The sequence below is a fragment of the Furipterus horrens genome, unplaced genomic scaffold, assembly GCF_987537825.1.
Source record: "Furipterus horrens unplaced genomic scaffold, mFurHor1.1.pri manual_scaffold_1, whole genome shotgun sequence".
Lineage (NCBI taxonomy): Eukaryota > Metazoa > Chordata > Mammalia > Chiroptera > Furipteridae > Furipterus > Furipterus horrens.
This window is the reverse complement of record NW_028327171.1, coordinates 50,048,834-50,065,089: the sequence shown is the minus strand read 5'-3', so window position 1 is coordinate 50,065,089 and position 16,256 is coordinate 50,048,834. Positions and strand designations below refer to the sequence as shown.

General features: G+C 37.9%; 1 protein-coding gene across 6 annotated transcripts in view; it reads right to left on the bottom strand.

Moving 5' to 3' along the window:
- The window catches only part of TP63 (tumor protein p63), a 215,908-nt gene that overhangs the window by 4,343 nt on the left and 195,309 nt on the right, over positions 1-16,256 (bottom strand). For 4 of the 6 annotated variants that reach the window (XM_090275297.1, XM_090275290.1, XM_090275282.1 and 1 more), the window contains 3 exons: positions 5,312-5,469; positions 2,971-3,115; positions 1,516-1,609 (listed from right to left, as the gene is read on the bottom strand). In XM_090275297.1, coding sequence (XP_090131423.1) covers positions 1,516-1,609; positions 2,971-3,115; positions 5,312-5,469 — 397 coding nt within the window. Of the gene's footprint in view, positions 1-1,515; positions 1,610-2,970; positions 3,116-5,311; positions 5,470-11,177; positions 12,355-16,256 lie in introns of those variants that run through there. The other 2 variants (XM_090275310.1, XM_090275318.1) reach the window with 2 other exon arrangements.

The window sequence follows — 16,256 nt, the reverse complement described above, 5'->3', positions numbered from 1 at the left end:
TTTATAAACTAGGCTCCATTCATTTGCATGACTCTCTAGATAGATTTTAACTCACAATTGATGGGTAAGAAAGCTGTGGTCCAGACACTGGCACAAGACCTAGCCAACACCAGTAGGGATGTACTTGTGGAGAACATCTTCAGATCCTAATAGCCACCTTCACACACTCCCCAGTGGGGACAAATGAGCAAGGAGAAGGTATAACTTAAAAAACATAGGGAAGAGACCCATTCTCTGTTCCATCATGTAGGGCTCTCAATCATAGGGCACCAATGTTGTCTTCAATGGATAGGTGTCATTTTAAAGTTATCTATACCTGGTCAGAACTAACTCTGAAAGCTTTCTCTATAGTTTGCACCTCTAGGGAGCAGCAGCCAGAGCTGATTTATGGGGTGGAGAGGGGTGGGCATAGGGGCAGCAGAGCATATACTTGTCACCACAGGGCTGGGGCATTCTCATGCTGCAAGGGCATCTCTGGCATTACTGCTCAAGGAGAGGGAAAAAAGCCCCAACTACAGAAGCAGAAGCAGAAGCAGAAGCAGAAGCAAAAGCAGAGGCAGAGAGGATCTTCCACTAGTCCAAAGGGACCTCTGGAAGCTGGTAGACAGGATAGTAAACCCCAAAAAGAGCAGCACAAAGGCCAGCCTGGGAGGAAAATCAGGTTGCCTTAAACCAGAATAAGACAAGCTCCCATGTTAGCAATAGTTCAGGAAGTGTTGTAGGAAGCAAGAAATGTCCCCTTCTATCCAGCTTGCTTCAAAATACAAACCAAAGAATTTAAAAGCTGAAAGAGAGTGATTTTGAACCCAGTTAGGTTAATTGAGGCCCAGAGGGGCAAAGTGATAGCCATAAGTTTGCATTGCTACTAAAAAGCAGAGATGGGACTTAAACCCATGACCAGTGAGTGACCTTTCCCAATGATCAGGGATGTCTGAGCCCTATTCTGGTAGAATTAAAGATGAATGAACATATGGTTCTCACTAAGAGGAGGAGCTGAATCCCCTGAAGGTCCTACCTTAAGGAAAGGCAGATAAGGCCAGTTAACAAAGTTAAAAGACCAGGGTTCTAGTCCTGATTCTGTCATCAACTCCTCATGGCAAATGATTATATTGTCGTTTCTCCATGTTTTAAAGTAAGAATAATATCACCTGTCTCTTGCTATCCTCTCTGGGATCTAATACCAATTAATAAAAACATCCAAAAAATTCTCTGAATTTAGAGATCATAAATTTCTTGAAGGTGGGAATTAGATATCCTCTTTCCCACTGTATATAATGTGTATGCAATAGATAAATGACTGATCAGACAAGCTGGGGAAGGTTGATTGCTAAGCATCTCATATGTATATGCTGAGGTCTGGGAATCTAATATGGTTATGGATTCCATCCAAGTTGAGGATTAGGGGTATGACAAGAACAAATTTTAAAGCCAGGGGGATTAAACTAGGAGGTGGATACCACCAGAGGGAGGAAATGAAGAAATAAAACTCAAGAGAAAATTCTAACAGTTACTTACATCCATGGAGTAATGCTCAATCTGATAGATGGTGGTCAGCCCTTGGGTCGTGAAATAGTCCAGACATGATGAACAGCCCAACCTTGCTAAGAAACTGTAGCGGGAGGAGGGTAGAGGAAGGAGGAAACAGAAAAAGAAAGTTCACCCCAACTGCATTGGCGAGATAAAGGAAAACCCAACATTTTGCCCTGGGATGCCCTAGAGAGGAGACTAGAGATAGATAAAATATATGTGGTCCTTGGATTTGAGATTTGTGGATAATTAGTGACTTGAACTTTAGGCCTAGAAAAATTAAAATCAACTGTAAGGATTCCTGCAGGGCAACACTTTTCAAACAGTGACTGAATTCTAAGGTGTTCTATATAAGTGCTTCAGGAGCCATTGCAGGGGGTGAAAGGAAGGAGTACAGCAGTCAAGTTCTCAGCCCTCTTGTCCCCTGACTCTTCACTTCAAAAAGAGCATCTCTGTGTTAATTGTTTTGTATATGAAGGTTGTGAGAACAGATCTGAGAATGGAACCTGTCCTTAGGCTATGTTCATATAACTAAGATACATTACACGCCACTCTATGCCATGAAGTCATTAATGCTTTTTGATTTTTGTCCTACTCAGAATATAAATGCCCTCCTTTTTTCAGCGCTGGTCTCAGACTGATGATGCCACCACTGTCTGTCACAAAGCCAGATGCTAGGTGGGGTAAGCTATGCATTTTACCATCCCTCTGACTATGCTGTTAGTTTTATTGCATCAATCACATGGGGATCGACACACATTATTCCAGCAGCCAAATGAAAGAGTCATTCTGCATGTGAAGCAGGGGCAGATGACATGCCCCATGCATGAGATTTGGGCACCTACTCTTGCCTTTGTGGGAAACAGACATCTCAGGCTTCACTCATTTCTCTCTTCTTGCTATTTGAACTCCTTTGCCTCAAGCATTCCCATTTCCCACATAGCAATGCAGCAGAGGCCACCAGCTCCTTGAAAGTCCCTGTTATTTTTGTTGACATGAAAATTCTTTTATGGGCATGCAACTTCAAAATAATCATCCCATGGTGACTGAGAGCTATGAGGCCTAAAGAGCAGAAAAGGGAGCAAGATAGCAAGTTTACTGCCTTTTGGGGGAACCCCAGCCCTGGGTACCAATTTGAAGGCCAAAACTGACAGTGTAAAAATGTGATGGAGGAGGTAGGGAGCAAGTGAAGATGGGGGAACAGGCATGAAAAATTATATGCCTATAAAATCATATTTTCACTTTTCCCCATGTTGATTATAGTGATGTTACTTGATTATACACTGCTGATCACTCCACAGATCACAGATAATAGTAGCTGAACTTCAACCACAGGGCTGCTTTCTTTCTTTCCAACTGTGCTATTAACTTTGGACAGTGTCCACCCTCCACCACCCAGAGATGCTTTGGACAGGCCCCCAGGGGCACATGCTGTGGACTCACCTGACAAGGCTGCAATCTGTGGGGTACGGAGGTGGGGGGGTGCAGTGGGAGGTGGATGGCATGGAGAGTGGGGGAGGGAGAGCCTGGGTGGGGCTGAGTCCATTCATGTCTCCAGCCATTGGCATGTGGGTGCCCATCATAGGAACTGAACAGAAGCAGGAGGAACAGAGAGGGTTACTGCCATCATCATGTACCAGCATCCCAGGGGTCTGTCCTGCCTGGTTTAATGCACTTCATCTACCAGGCTTCCTTTTTAGTCTTTTCTCTCAGTACACCCTTTCAATCAGAACAGTCACCGAAGTAAAAACTGATTACACACCTCTTGACCTTCATACAATCTCTTAGGATGATCTCTTCCTACTTCTTTCTCTAGTTCTAATGCTCTATCCAATGTCTCCTTGCTCCCAATGTTAATGTTTTCCTCATTGCATATGCCTTCATGGGTTATATTTCTGTTTCTCTCACTAGGTTTATCTCCTCAAACATAGAGATTAGACCTTGCACCTATCTAGATACCCACACATCTTAGCACAGTGCCTGGCACAGAGCAAATGCTCAGTCAATGTAGGTTAACTGAAAAAACAAACAAATCTGTGATGAGGGAGTTAATATTTATTTGGGAATAGGAATAGGAGGATTTATTGAAATATTTGTAGAGAGCCATAAACCTAATAAGGAAGAATGAAATTAAAAATTCTAGCTCTTCCTTATGGTCCATTTCAGGATTGTATTTAGGAACACCATCAACACACTTTTTTTAAAAAAAAAACTAAACCATAAACTCTGAACATTCACTTATAGAGAAGAGAAGCTTAATATCAATAATATTTGTGAAACAAATTTTGTCTTTAGGTTTAAAAAATAGCAAAACAATGTATCTACAAAAAGATGAAATGTAATTTGCTTCTACTTTAGTGAGTAGTAGTGTGCCAAAGGGAAAGACCCCTGCCACTAACTGGCCAGCTAGAGAGCACAGGATCACCATGTCTCATTGGTTTCCTCTCTGACTTTCCTGATGACAGCAAAGGAAAATTGTAATGTATAAATAAGAAAAAGTAGGCACATCATGTTACACAAATGTGAAGGATCATTGTCAATACTACTATTTGGTCATCCCAAGAAGAACTTGAGGACCCTAAGATCTTATAAGAAAGAAAATAAAGGAAAAAGTTAAGGGCTACTTTTTCTTTTGTTGTCAAGGGCTCAGGTTTTGAGCCTCAGGTTTCATTTATGCCTACTGAGAGGGCAGTCTTACTCTAACATCTGTGTTGCTACGACAGGTAATCCTACCACATACATCTTCAGCTCATTAAAATCTGAACATGTATCATCAGACCATAGAGAGTCCCAATCCCATCCTGTTTTAATTGCTTTAAGAAAACCCAGTCTCTTCAAAGAAACACTGAAAATACAAAAGGCTTAGTAAAAATGATGGAAGATTTCAAAAGACAATGTTGAGGCACCATTTTATAAAGGGAGGGTTACAGGATACATGTACAGTATTCAGGTTCCCCACATCCCTGAGGATATTATACACCCTTCTGCATTTTTACCATCCTTTTTCTTTCTTTCAAGTTTGCGTATCCACTTGGCTAGATTTAATTCCAGTGGACAAAATGGTTACATTTGCAACTAAGCTATATACCAATCACCATCCCTTTCAATGCCCAAATCTCGCATTGTTTCTTACAGTTATACTTAGTTGCTATGAGGAATCTGTGTGTCAAAAGGTAAAAGGGAAACTTCTTTCCCTATGTCATTTCATTAATGATTGTGAACGGAATCAATTAGGCAAGTTGAGAAGGTCAAGATTGCAGAGACACAACATCATAAAATGTTAAATGTGCAGAGCGATGCTTTTATGAATGAAAAGCTGAGCGTTTGTTAGAGCAAAGAGGTGTGCTGCCCACAGTTACACAGCTAACATTGTGACAGAGTCCAGACTATAATATATTTCTCTAGATTTTAAGTCCACTACACCACTCTACTTCCCATATGTTGGATATATTTGCCTTTGACAAATATCCATCTCAAAGGATGTAGGAGGTGAGCCTTTACCTATGTTGACAGGAGAGGACTGTTCTTTTCACAGAGATTCTTACCCCTACTAAAGAAATAGCCTTCTTCATCTCTACCAATGTGCTTTGTAATGAACCACACACCTCAAAAGCAAGAAAAAGTTTACAGTGAGAAACTCAGGCCACTTAACTTGGATCTGTTCTGTCCCACTGTGCCTCTCACTTAGCTTAAGAGCAAGCCTTTCCCCCATCCCAGAGCAGAGTCTTCCTCTCACACTAGCCCTGTGGGTCCTTCGGCCGCCACTAAAGGGGGATGCTCTTACGGTTGGCTCCCATGCCATCAGGGATGGTGGTGGGAGTAAGGGCGTTGCGCTGCTGAGGGTTGATGAGCTGGCTCACAGAAGGCAGCTTGTTCATGCTGTTCATTTTGTTCAGAGGCGGTGAGCTGTTACCATAGGAAGACTGAGACTGCATCGAAGTCCTGGGAACACAAACATCAGAATGATGGTGAGCATGGGACACTGAAGAGTGCAGACTGGTCATTTCCAACAGGTCTCAGATTAAAACATGGCTTTAAACGGTCCAGTTGCTAAACTGTTCCTCCAGAATCAATGACAAGAAGTTACCTGCATTTCCACCTGAGAACCTTTCCTGACTAGGGAGGGCTCACAATGCTATCATCAAGTCCTGCTTTTCCTGAATGTGTACAGTGCAAAAAGCTGAACATCCTCCTAAAGTATCTCCTTTGCGAGAGGGAGAATAATTGCACTCTCCTCTTTCCTTTATCATTTTCCCTATCCTTTTGGTCTCTCTTACCTGTCAACTTAAACAAGTTTTAAAATTAATGAGGGGAAAGAACTGAGTGAAGACTCAAAAGCTTATGAAAGATGCGGGGATGACAAGCTCAAATGCTAACCAAGGCCATTCATTTGTAGCCTCTGAGGCCATTTGGAATATGCAAAAAATAACTGCAAAGCCAATCAATCAAACAGGGCTTTTGGCAGCAGTGCCTGCTTTTATGCAGAGGCCTCAACATGGAAACATGACTTTGTTAGTTTAGATGTTCATGGGCCATAGAGTAACGTTCTGGAATGCAATAGCCTCTGTATGCAGGAGAATCCTGGAGCCCAAACAACCATTTTGTTGACTTTCCACAAGTCTCTGGGAGACAAAGGAAAAAAAGTTTTCCATTCAGCATAATTTCAATTTGGAAATTTACTAGAATTATTTTGTCATACTATGCATTATATTACATATGATATTCCTGACTAAAATGCCATTCTTGACTTTTCCTTTGAATATAGAACTAGTGAGGTCTACTTGAATCAGGGCAGAATGTACAGTCAGAAAACGGAACTTTAAGTCTTCATCCAGCATATATTAGGAAGCCATTAAGTCCCTATGCAAGCCACTAAACATCCTTGCCTTTGTTTTCTCACAGGAAAACTATATAAACTAAATACATATACACACTTGCTGCAGGAATTAGATGTTAGAGGAAGGAAAACTAGTAATGGGTGGTTGCATCTTTGAGAAGCACATAGAGCAGTGGGTAAATGGGGATAATAATCCAACCTACCTTGTAGGGCTGTAGTGAAAACTGAAAAAGATAGGATGAAAAACTTTACAGACCTTATGGCATTAACAGTGAATAATTATTATGACCATAGAATGAAGATAAAGACTTTGAGTGTGTTTCTAACTTTTGATGGGAAAAACTCCCCTTTTAGACTTATCAACAAATGTATTATTGTGTACCTGTTTGTCCCCTCACAGCTGCAGCGACATTTATATTAGAGAGAGAATGTCTCTATTTTATTTGCATATATACATGTGTATGTATGTATGTATGTATGTAGATACATACACAACTATATATAAAATACAAATCTTGAAGGTTCCATAAACAAATCCAGTTTTCAAACAAGCATGGCATAATAATGTTTGAAATCATAATAAAAATGGTTCTGGCACTTCAATGTTACACTTATACACTTGGTCTTTGAATCTGCCACACTTGCTCTCCGTAATTACACAAAACAGGGACGGCTCCATTCCACATCTAGGGGAATTCAAACAATATGCTATATACACATTTGCATAAATGTGAATGACCATTAACATACAATTAACAGTTCAGCTGCATGTTACCATCACTGCTTTTAAGAGTGGAGGGCACTGATTTTTCTTTTTAGCCCTTCTCAAGAATTCAAAGTTACAGATAGATCCACATTGTATAAACAGATGTTTATATAATTAGCTCTCCAAATTGTAAAATATTTCAGATTACCAAGCTCTCCTTTATCCATTTTCTGAAAGATTCGCACATCCCTGTGGAGGAGGACATAGTATGGCAGGGCAGGGATGGGCAAAAATTATGATGCCTAATATATGGAGGGGCAAATACGCATCTCTAAGAAGAAATGTGCCCCAGTTACACATTGCCAAATGATGAGTAGAGAGGTCTCCTGGATCCTACTCCAAGAGCTTTTCTTCTTCTTCATTCTGTGGCATCTTCCCAGAATAAGACAGTGGTGTGCAACAGGTTACAAAATCAAGAACTGAGTGAAGTCATAAGAGGAATGTGGGAGACTACGATAGAGCCAGGAGCAATGGATGTAGTAAAGGGAACCCCCAGCTATCATCAAATCTACTGCATCATGTGTAACAGTCAGCACAGTTGGATATACTTAGGAACATCTGTAAGTCCGTATCAAAGTGCAGGAGAGCACAAGCAAAGAGGTCAACAGATGTTTTGCCAGGCATTTCTTCTTCTAGCTTTGTCCACCACAAAGTACCTAGGATGCCTGTTTGCCCAGACTCCAGAGGCAGTTCAATGCTGCATAACCTAAAGAGAACTCTATGTCTCCCATTCCCCCAAATCAGTCAAATGTACAAAAGCCAGTGGAAGCATTAGTTGAACCATTAATGTCCACCATTAGGAAAATAAAAAATATATTTTAAAGCTTTGCATTTTCCCTGGACCCTCAGTTATAGTAAATGCCTTTTTCCAAATCCTGTTACAAGTCTCTTTTCCCTTTCCCTTTATGGTCTGTATTTTTGACCATTTTATTAATTTGTTATTTCAAGCCACCTAAACTATTTCTGAGGAAGGTTGGTTAGAAATTCCAGGCAAATGGAAAAGGAACACGAATTTGGGGGTCAACCAAAACATCTGGGTTAACCTTCTAGATCTGACACAAATTAATTGACTTTGTTATGCAAGGGCCTTGAATCTCATTTTCTTACTCTGCACAACAGCCATCCCATACATTCTAGAAGAGCTGCTAGGAGGATTAGATTATGTAAAATCCCTGGAAATTGTCATATAATTTGTAGGTGCCCAAGAAACATTGGTTACCTTTACTCTTCCCCTCAATCCCCAAATGTTTAATGCTTTAGTGTTTGGTTAAGGGGATAAGATGCATAAGTTTAAGAATTAATACGAAGAAGTGGCAAGGATTCTTAATTGAACAAATATAGAAATTAGGGTGAGTGAATGAATGGGAATAAGAGAGTCTGAACAGATCAGAAATTCTGAACACTTCTCCTTTAATGTAAAAGTGAGTATTAAAGGCACAGGGTGAAAGGTCAGATCAAGTAGTCTGTTTAATATTAAGTTTGCAATGTCTGACATACAAAGAATATTCTGATAATCTCTATGTGCTGTGGAAAAGCAAACAAGGCTGAACAAATTTGTGGCCTTGAAGAACAACCTTTGTAAAAAATGTTTCCTTTACAAATATAATGTCACAATCCTTCAGTAGACAACCCCAAAGACTGATAGTGAATCTGAGGATATGAACAAGATATTTAAGAATGACAGGACCTGTGCCATTATGGTTTTCATACCCCACTCCCATCACCATCAAGTCAAAACAAAACAAAACAAAAAACTAAAAAGAAAGAACATAGCTCTTTTCAGAAAAATAACAAGGTATATGCCTCAGGCTGTTTTCTCCAAAGGCATACTAGATTTTCCTAGGAACCCAAATGTAAAGAGGCATGCTTCATGCATTTCCACTTTTGCAGAGAGATCCTGGTAAAGTGAAGTCCCGGTTCTTAATTCTAACAACTGAGGCTTCTGTATACATTGCTAAGATTAAATTCAGTATCTCAGCACTATGAGTGACATTTAGATCATCCAAGATAAGAAGGCACATTTTCTGACTGCAAGTCTAGTGACTCTCTAGGAGGCAAAGAGCTAAAATTCTTGGAAGACACAAATTCAATGTCATCTTTACCACTTTGCTGAGGATGCCTGGAATTCCATCAAAGGATTCCTTCTTTTGTCTTAAATCTTCCATTGACAATTAAAAAGCAACTCTTTAGCATAATTTGGTGATACCTCAGAGTAAACCAATTTTATCAAACCATTTCCGGCGTACACATCTGAGATGGGAAAGAGGTATGAGGGGTACAGCACAACACCCCTGCATGAGGAAGGTTGTAAGAAGGGAAGACATGAGCCATCAGAAAATGATTGTTTCTCCTCTAAATTTTGCCCACTACTGCCCTGCTTGTACCCTTTCTCACTAGCTTGATAATCTTGCTTATAAATACAAAGAGAAGCATTTTAAGTTCTAGACAGATCAACTGTAATTGTAAAGTATTTTGCATCAGTTCAAATATGTGCATTTATATAAAAGTCACTATCAATACATGAAAATAGGGTAAAAGAAAAAAATAATTTTGAAGAAAAGGCAAACATTAAAGAACTAAGCATACTCATTAACCCTTTATAGAATTTGTAAATCAAAATTATTAAAACACTTTGCAAATTTAACAAGATCATCTGATTTTACTGATATACTTTTAACTCAAACATAAAAATGTTTTTTCTTATATTATTTAAGCCCTAAATTAATTATATTTATTTAGAACAATTGTTTTCAAAGCTTTTAAACACAATTTTTCAAAGATGGGAATATATTGTTATTTCTTCTAAAAAAACACTGGATACCAGCTTCGATTAAAATTTCTGGATGAATGTTTTCTAATAATTATGTCATAGAAGTCAAATTATTTAATAATTTTGGATGCGATTCAAACTCCTTTTGGTAAACTTAGCAACTTAAGATCTAATTCAAGACTTATTCAAAGATGTGAACAAATTATTTTGGGTTGGCCAAAAGTTCATTTGTTTTTTTTCCATTAGATGGCTCTAGTAGCGCTTGTTTTTTCATTTGAAAAAAAAATTGTTAGATTGTATTGTGACAGCTGTCATACCAGTGTGTATTAAAAAAACTTACCAAAACTGGTGAATTTTTGTGTAGCTCTTTTAATATAGAGGATGGAAGAAAATAGGTAACATTTTTGCATATTATGCTTTATTATTTCAAGAAAGGTTAAAACTCAACTGAAATGCAAAAAATAGAAAGGTTTGTGCAGTGTATGGAGAAGGTGCTGTGACTGACTGAATGCGTCAAAAGTGGTTTGTGAAGTTTTGTACTGGAGATTTTTCACTGGACAATGCTCCATGGTGGGGTAGAGCAGTTGAAGCTGACAGCGATCAAATGGACACATCAAATGAGAACAATCAACATCATACCATGGAGGAGACAGCTGATATACTCAAAACACCCAAATCAATAGAGTTATTGATGAAAATAAAAAACGTTATCTTTTATTTTACAGAAAATAACTAAACAGACTTTTTGGCCAACCCAATACTATAGTGCATGGTTCCTTATGATGAAATTAAACACACAGCACTAAAGTATATTCTCAAGTTAGTGTAGGCATTGCAATTTATTTTTAGGATTGATGACCTTGATACAGAAAATCTTAAATAAAAACAGGAAATGCTGATCAGAGTGTAAACAGAACCAAAGTAACTCTTCTATTATTCTTTTTCTCTAGACTTACACATGGTAGGTCTAGATGTTTGAAGCACTTAAATAAAAATATTATAGTATTTAAAGAATTTTTAAAAAGCAAGAGAGACAGAAAAGAAAAAACTGCAAGATAAACCAAGATGCAAAAGTTTATTGAAAATTAAAATCACACATCCATAAAGCAACAGCCTCAATAACAAGTAATCGTTTTTGGTGGTGACACAGTCAAGACTGGTGACCTGGTGTGGGGAGATGAGGGAGAAAGGAGAGTCCTAATGTCTTTAAGTCTTTACATTATTTTAAAACATGTTTTTAAAATGGAGAAATAGAATCTCTAAACTCTTTGAACAAAAAAAAAAAAGCCATCAGCTCTTATCTTTTAATTTTTAGGCCAAGAGTGTTGGTTTCCACACGTGTCTGCTTGGACATCACATAAACAAAACACCAGGCTCCTGGACAAAGGAGTTTGAGCAAGGTCAGCAATATGGCTAGTGTTACAGTAGAACAGAGGAACAGCAGTGCCAATCAAACACATTAATCATAAATTTGGTGACAAGACTTTGAACTCCATTTTGGGAATTAAAGAATGATATATAACTGCCTAGAACAATATTATTGGAGTGGTTTTACCCTCCTACTAAAATAAGAAAATAGGTTTACCTGCCTTGGTGTCTAAACAAAAGTTTTGGGGCATACATCTTCACGGTTTCCGTGAGCAAGGAAAACTATCACGGATGCTGACATATGGTGGCAAGGGTGGGATCTGACACAGACATTAATGAACTTTCTACCTATGTATGAGGAGAGGATACTAATAAAGCAAGTTCTTAAAAAAGAATGAAAGAACATCCCCCACACTAGCTACTTACAGTAATTATCATCTTTCTGTCCAGCAGTACACCTGAGACCTTACTTTACTATTTGCAATATTACTGCATGACCAGCATTAAAAGGGCCTGAATGAATCTCTCAGTCACCTACAATTTACTTATGCACAGACAAAAACTTTTTTTCTCCTTTTCTTAAAAAGACATCCTAAGTTTGAGACCTGCTCAAAAGCTTCTTTATGAGTTTTAGAAACACAACAGAAGGTAACAGAAAAGGGTTCTAATACACATCTTAATGCCCGTTCCCAACCAAAGGTCCTTCCTCCCAAGAAAAACACAAAAGCTCATAAACACAGGTGTTCCAGACTGGTCAATGTTAGATCTAAAAATACAGAATCTGCAGAAAATGTCCTTCTTTGTAAAGTTTGAGTCCCTTCAAAGATTTTTTCACTAGTGACTTTGAGCAGTTGTGTCTCTGAGCCAGTGTCTTCAGGTCCTGCTTACAAGGGCTGGGTAGACATACAAGTGCACACAAACACACACAGAAGCACAGGAAGTACACACACTCAAAATACAGAGAAAGGGCTTTACGGGTACACTGATCGGTTTGGGGGGTTGGAATGTCTAAAGAAGACGTCAGATTGTTTTGGAGTCTCTCTCCTGGGCTCCACAAGCTCATTCCTGAAGCAGGCTGAAAGGAGACTGCAGAGAGGAACCAGAGAAAACAAAAGATGAAAGCTTAGGACTTCAAATATTCAAATCAACTGAATACAGAAACACATCCTCCCACGTTCATGATCATAGGATAGAACAGAGCACCCATAAAGCTGTTTTCGCTCATTCCTCTTTATTCTCTTTTAAAATTATGTGGAGATAATTTCTCGAGATTTTTATGACAAAGGAATTAGGTAAGGTGGTGGCTCTGAATCACCTATAATTTTTTTAAATGCATTTTCCTGCATCCCTTCTGAGACCAGGTTGGGGTCCAGGCATAAATAGTTCTAACAAGCCCCACAAGTGAGTCAGGTGAGAACCACTGAGAAAAGGTAGGTCAAGGTGCTCAGCACAGTGCTTGGCATATTGCATTTGATTCTTTGAAAAAGGGAATGCAGAGACAAGAATTAATCTTTTGAAAAATGACATCTTTCCAATTACGTTATCTAATTACTGTTCCTGTCTAGTCTAACTGTGAAGTATGAAGAAATATGATCTTATCAGGTTGGGGGCTGCATCATCATGCATTTGTAAAGGACTATTAATGAGCATTTGTATGTGCCCAGATTGAAATGGATAAATATCTTAATCCTTTAGTCACAAACTTGGCCTATAAATGCACATATCAAATTTGTGAAAGCAACTTTTACATAATTAAGAAATCAAGTATGCCACAAAAATGCCAGGAACAAATCCCTTTATTTTGCTAAAGGTTGTGCAATCCCATGAACTGTTTGGAAATTGTTTCCCAACTGGCTTTTAAATCACATTTGGTTACTTCTTGCAAAGGAGCAAGGCCATTTTTACTTGTTAGGGTTGGGATTCAGTAAATCACTTCACCAGCAAGAACTGGGATCGTCTTTAAAAATGTGTCAGAACACAAATTAATAGAAAAGTAATTTACTGTCAACTAAAGGACTATAGCTTTTACTCCTCATTTGTATATTACATTTGGGACTTCTCATGGTGTAAAGCTTGAATGAAATCGTATTTTAGTTTTGATAAGTGTATGAACCACAAGGGGTTCAAATTTTGAGACCTAGAACTGAGATAATTTCTGCAGTGATATATGAGAGCTTAGAAAAGTGATCTGACCTGTCTGAATTTTATTAATCTGAGTTTTTATCCTCATTATCATTCAGGGCTAATGAATCTTTACCCCGACAACTTCCTATTATTGAAGTTCAGAGAGTAACACTTACTACACTGTAAGAAGCTCGTGCAGTTCAATGACCTATAAGATTGAACCACATGGAATTCCCAATATTCATCTGGTTTTGAATCTATGAAACTGACAATTCTAAACAAATTTCTGGGAATGTGGGAGATTTTTAAATAAAACTTAGAAAAATGGTATTAATCACATCTAACATTGAGATTTGTGTCCTCTACTCTCTTCTACATTGATGATCCTGAAAATATTGCTTGTATCCTTAGATACATGAATCTGAGGAAAAATTTATCAACATTATTGAAGAAAATCCTATCCAAATTTGCCTAAAGAGATTGGATTTTACACTGAAACCACAAGGATTAGTATCAGCTGGTTGATAGAGAGGCAGAAAAGTGGAAATAGATGCTTGCTTTTGTCTTATTATTATAACTTCATTAACTAATGAAGAAGACCAAAACATTGCAAAGAGCTATATCTTCCAACTCTAATTCTCATCTTAGCTTTATTATGAACTGGCCATAAAAATCACAAGTGTATTCCTTGGGGCCTCAGGGCATTCAAACTATGGTCTTGAAGATCCTGCTCCGAGCTAATATTCTGTCACCTGTATTACTAATGAGCCACAACCATTAAGTGATCATAAAGGGAAAGAACACTAAGGGCTCCTCAGTAGATCACATAGTCATATTAAAATGAGTCCATCCTATAGAAACTAAAAATATTGTAATTTTCCATGGGAAATCAAGGTTAGGCCAAGTACGATTTTAAGTGATGTCTGCCTGAGATCAGGATGGAGGCCAAGGGAAATTAGTTACAGGAAAAATGAAAAAAAAAAAAAAAATAAGAGAGAAAGAAAAAAAAAGTATTGGTCCAAAATACACAAAAGATGGTAAAAAATATTTCAAGTAGTTTCTGTAAAGCTATCTTAAGAGTTAATGCTCCTTGAAAATATGAAAGTAAGGTGTCTAGTTCAAAAATAGGTTCAATATGTTCTCCCATTAGATTCTGGCCTTTATAAATATAACCCCTTTGTTTATTCCACTGTGAGCAAATCAGCTAAAATCATACTTATTTATAAATGGTAAAAACCCCATTTATACCCGTAACAATTTGATTCACAAAAGCTCAATGTAAAATTTATCCTTCATAAAGCCTATGATCATGAAGGTAATTGGAAGGCATTTTTGAAAAAGGAAAACCATGCGCAAATGAAAATCAAGCAGAGAGAACACATATAGTAAGCATCTAAGAGAAGTAATTAAACTGAAAACATGTTATTGTCATGTTTCTACAGAGAGTGTATTCCCTTCACACTAATTTTCCCTCTATTATAAAGAAAAGCATGAAATTAATTCCTTACTAGCGTAAACTTGGTACTATGTTTTTGGAAAGAAAATCACAGGTTATTACAGGCATTTCCAAGCTGATTTATTCTTTTCAAATGATTGCCAGGAAACTAAATTTGTATTTTTCTTTATCTAGTTATTCATGCTCTTTCTGGGAGATATGCATGAAAATAAAGGAGCTGAAAAAACTCAGCTGAAGAATACAGCAACCAAAGAATTTATATAGCTGCATATCAATAATTGGAAAGCCACATATACATAATGTAACAAAGGCGGAATTAGACTAAATGCCTATATTTTGCAAAGATTTCATTTTGCAGTGTTAGATTTTCATGCACAAATTATCACATCCAAAGTTAGCTCTTATAAGACTGAGATAACAACTAAAAAACATGCAATGATACTTTAAATGGACACCCCAGGTAATTATGAAGCTACCCATTCCTCACTACATATCAGGGGCTACACCTGCAAAAAAGTGACAATGGGTCTCTAAAATCTTTTGGGCTTTTTTTTAAGATGCATTTTCTTCTTCGATGAAATAGATTGCTTTAGGAAATAAGAATTAGACAATAACTTCTCTTTAAACCAATGCCAGCCAGTCAGACAATAAGCACTGGATAACTGATCATATGGGGATACCAGGCACTGTATTCTCATGTATGCCACATAAACAAACACAAATATCACTTGTTCTCCACTGACTGAGGTAGATCCTCCTGGCTATAAACTCTCTAGAACTATGATGTCGAGTTATTCCCTTTATCGCATGATTTAGTGAAGCTGTTTGAAATTGTCCTAATTTACATGATGCTGAGAATAAATTTCCAGAGCATTCTTAAAATTCAAAGGTGTTCTGACTATGAATTCATCACTAAACTGTAAACCTATGGGAAGGCAGGTATCCCATCTTTCTCATGTTTATTTTTCATGCTTTCACTCAACATATCTTTACTGCTGGTTTGTTATATAAGTCAAGTCAATTCCAGTCTTTGCTGACAATGGGGTTGCATTATTAACCGCACTTTGAGTCTGGAAGGATGTGCTTAACCTTCTGGGCCAAAAGAAATCTCTACTATCTCTGTACTTTAGACACACATATCAGCTTCCCATTAAAAAAATCTGAGCCCCAAGAAGCAGTGAAGGAAGAGCCTCTCATTTATCTAGAACAAGACCTTCAAAATAAAGTTAATGGGCCAAATCTGGTCCATAGGTAAAGAATGTAGTTTACATTTTTAAAGGGTGAGAAAACTCAAAGAAGAAGAATATTTCATGATGTGAAAATTATATGAATTTCAAGTTTCAGTGGCCAAAAAGTAAAGCTATACTGTAACAGCCACTCTCATTTTTTCCATTTTGGCTAGCTGTGG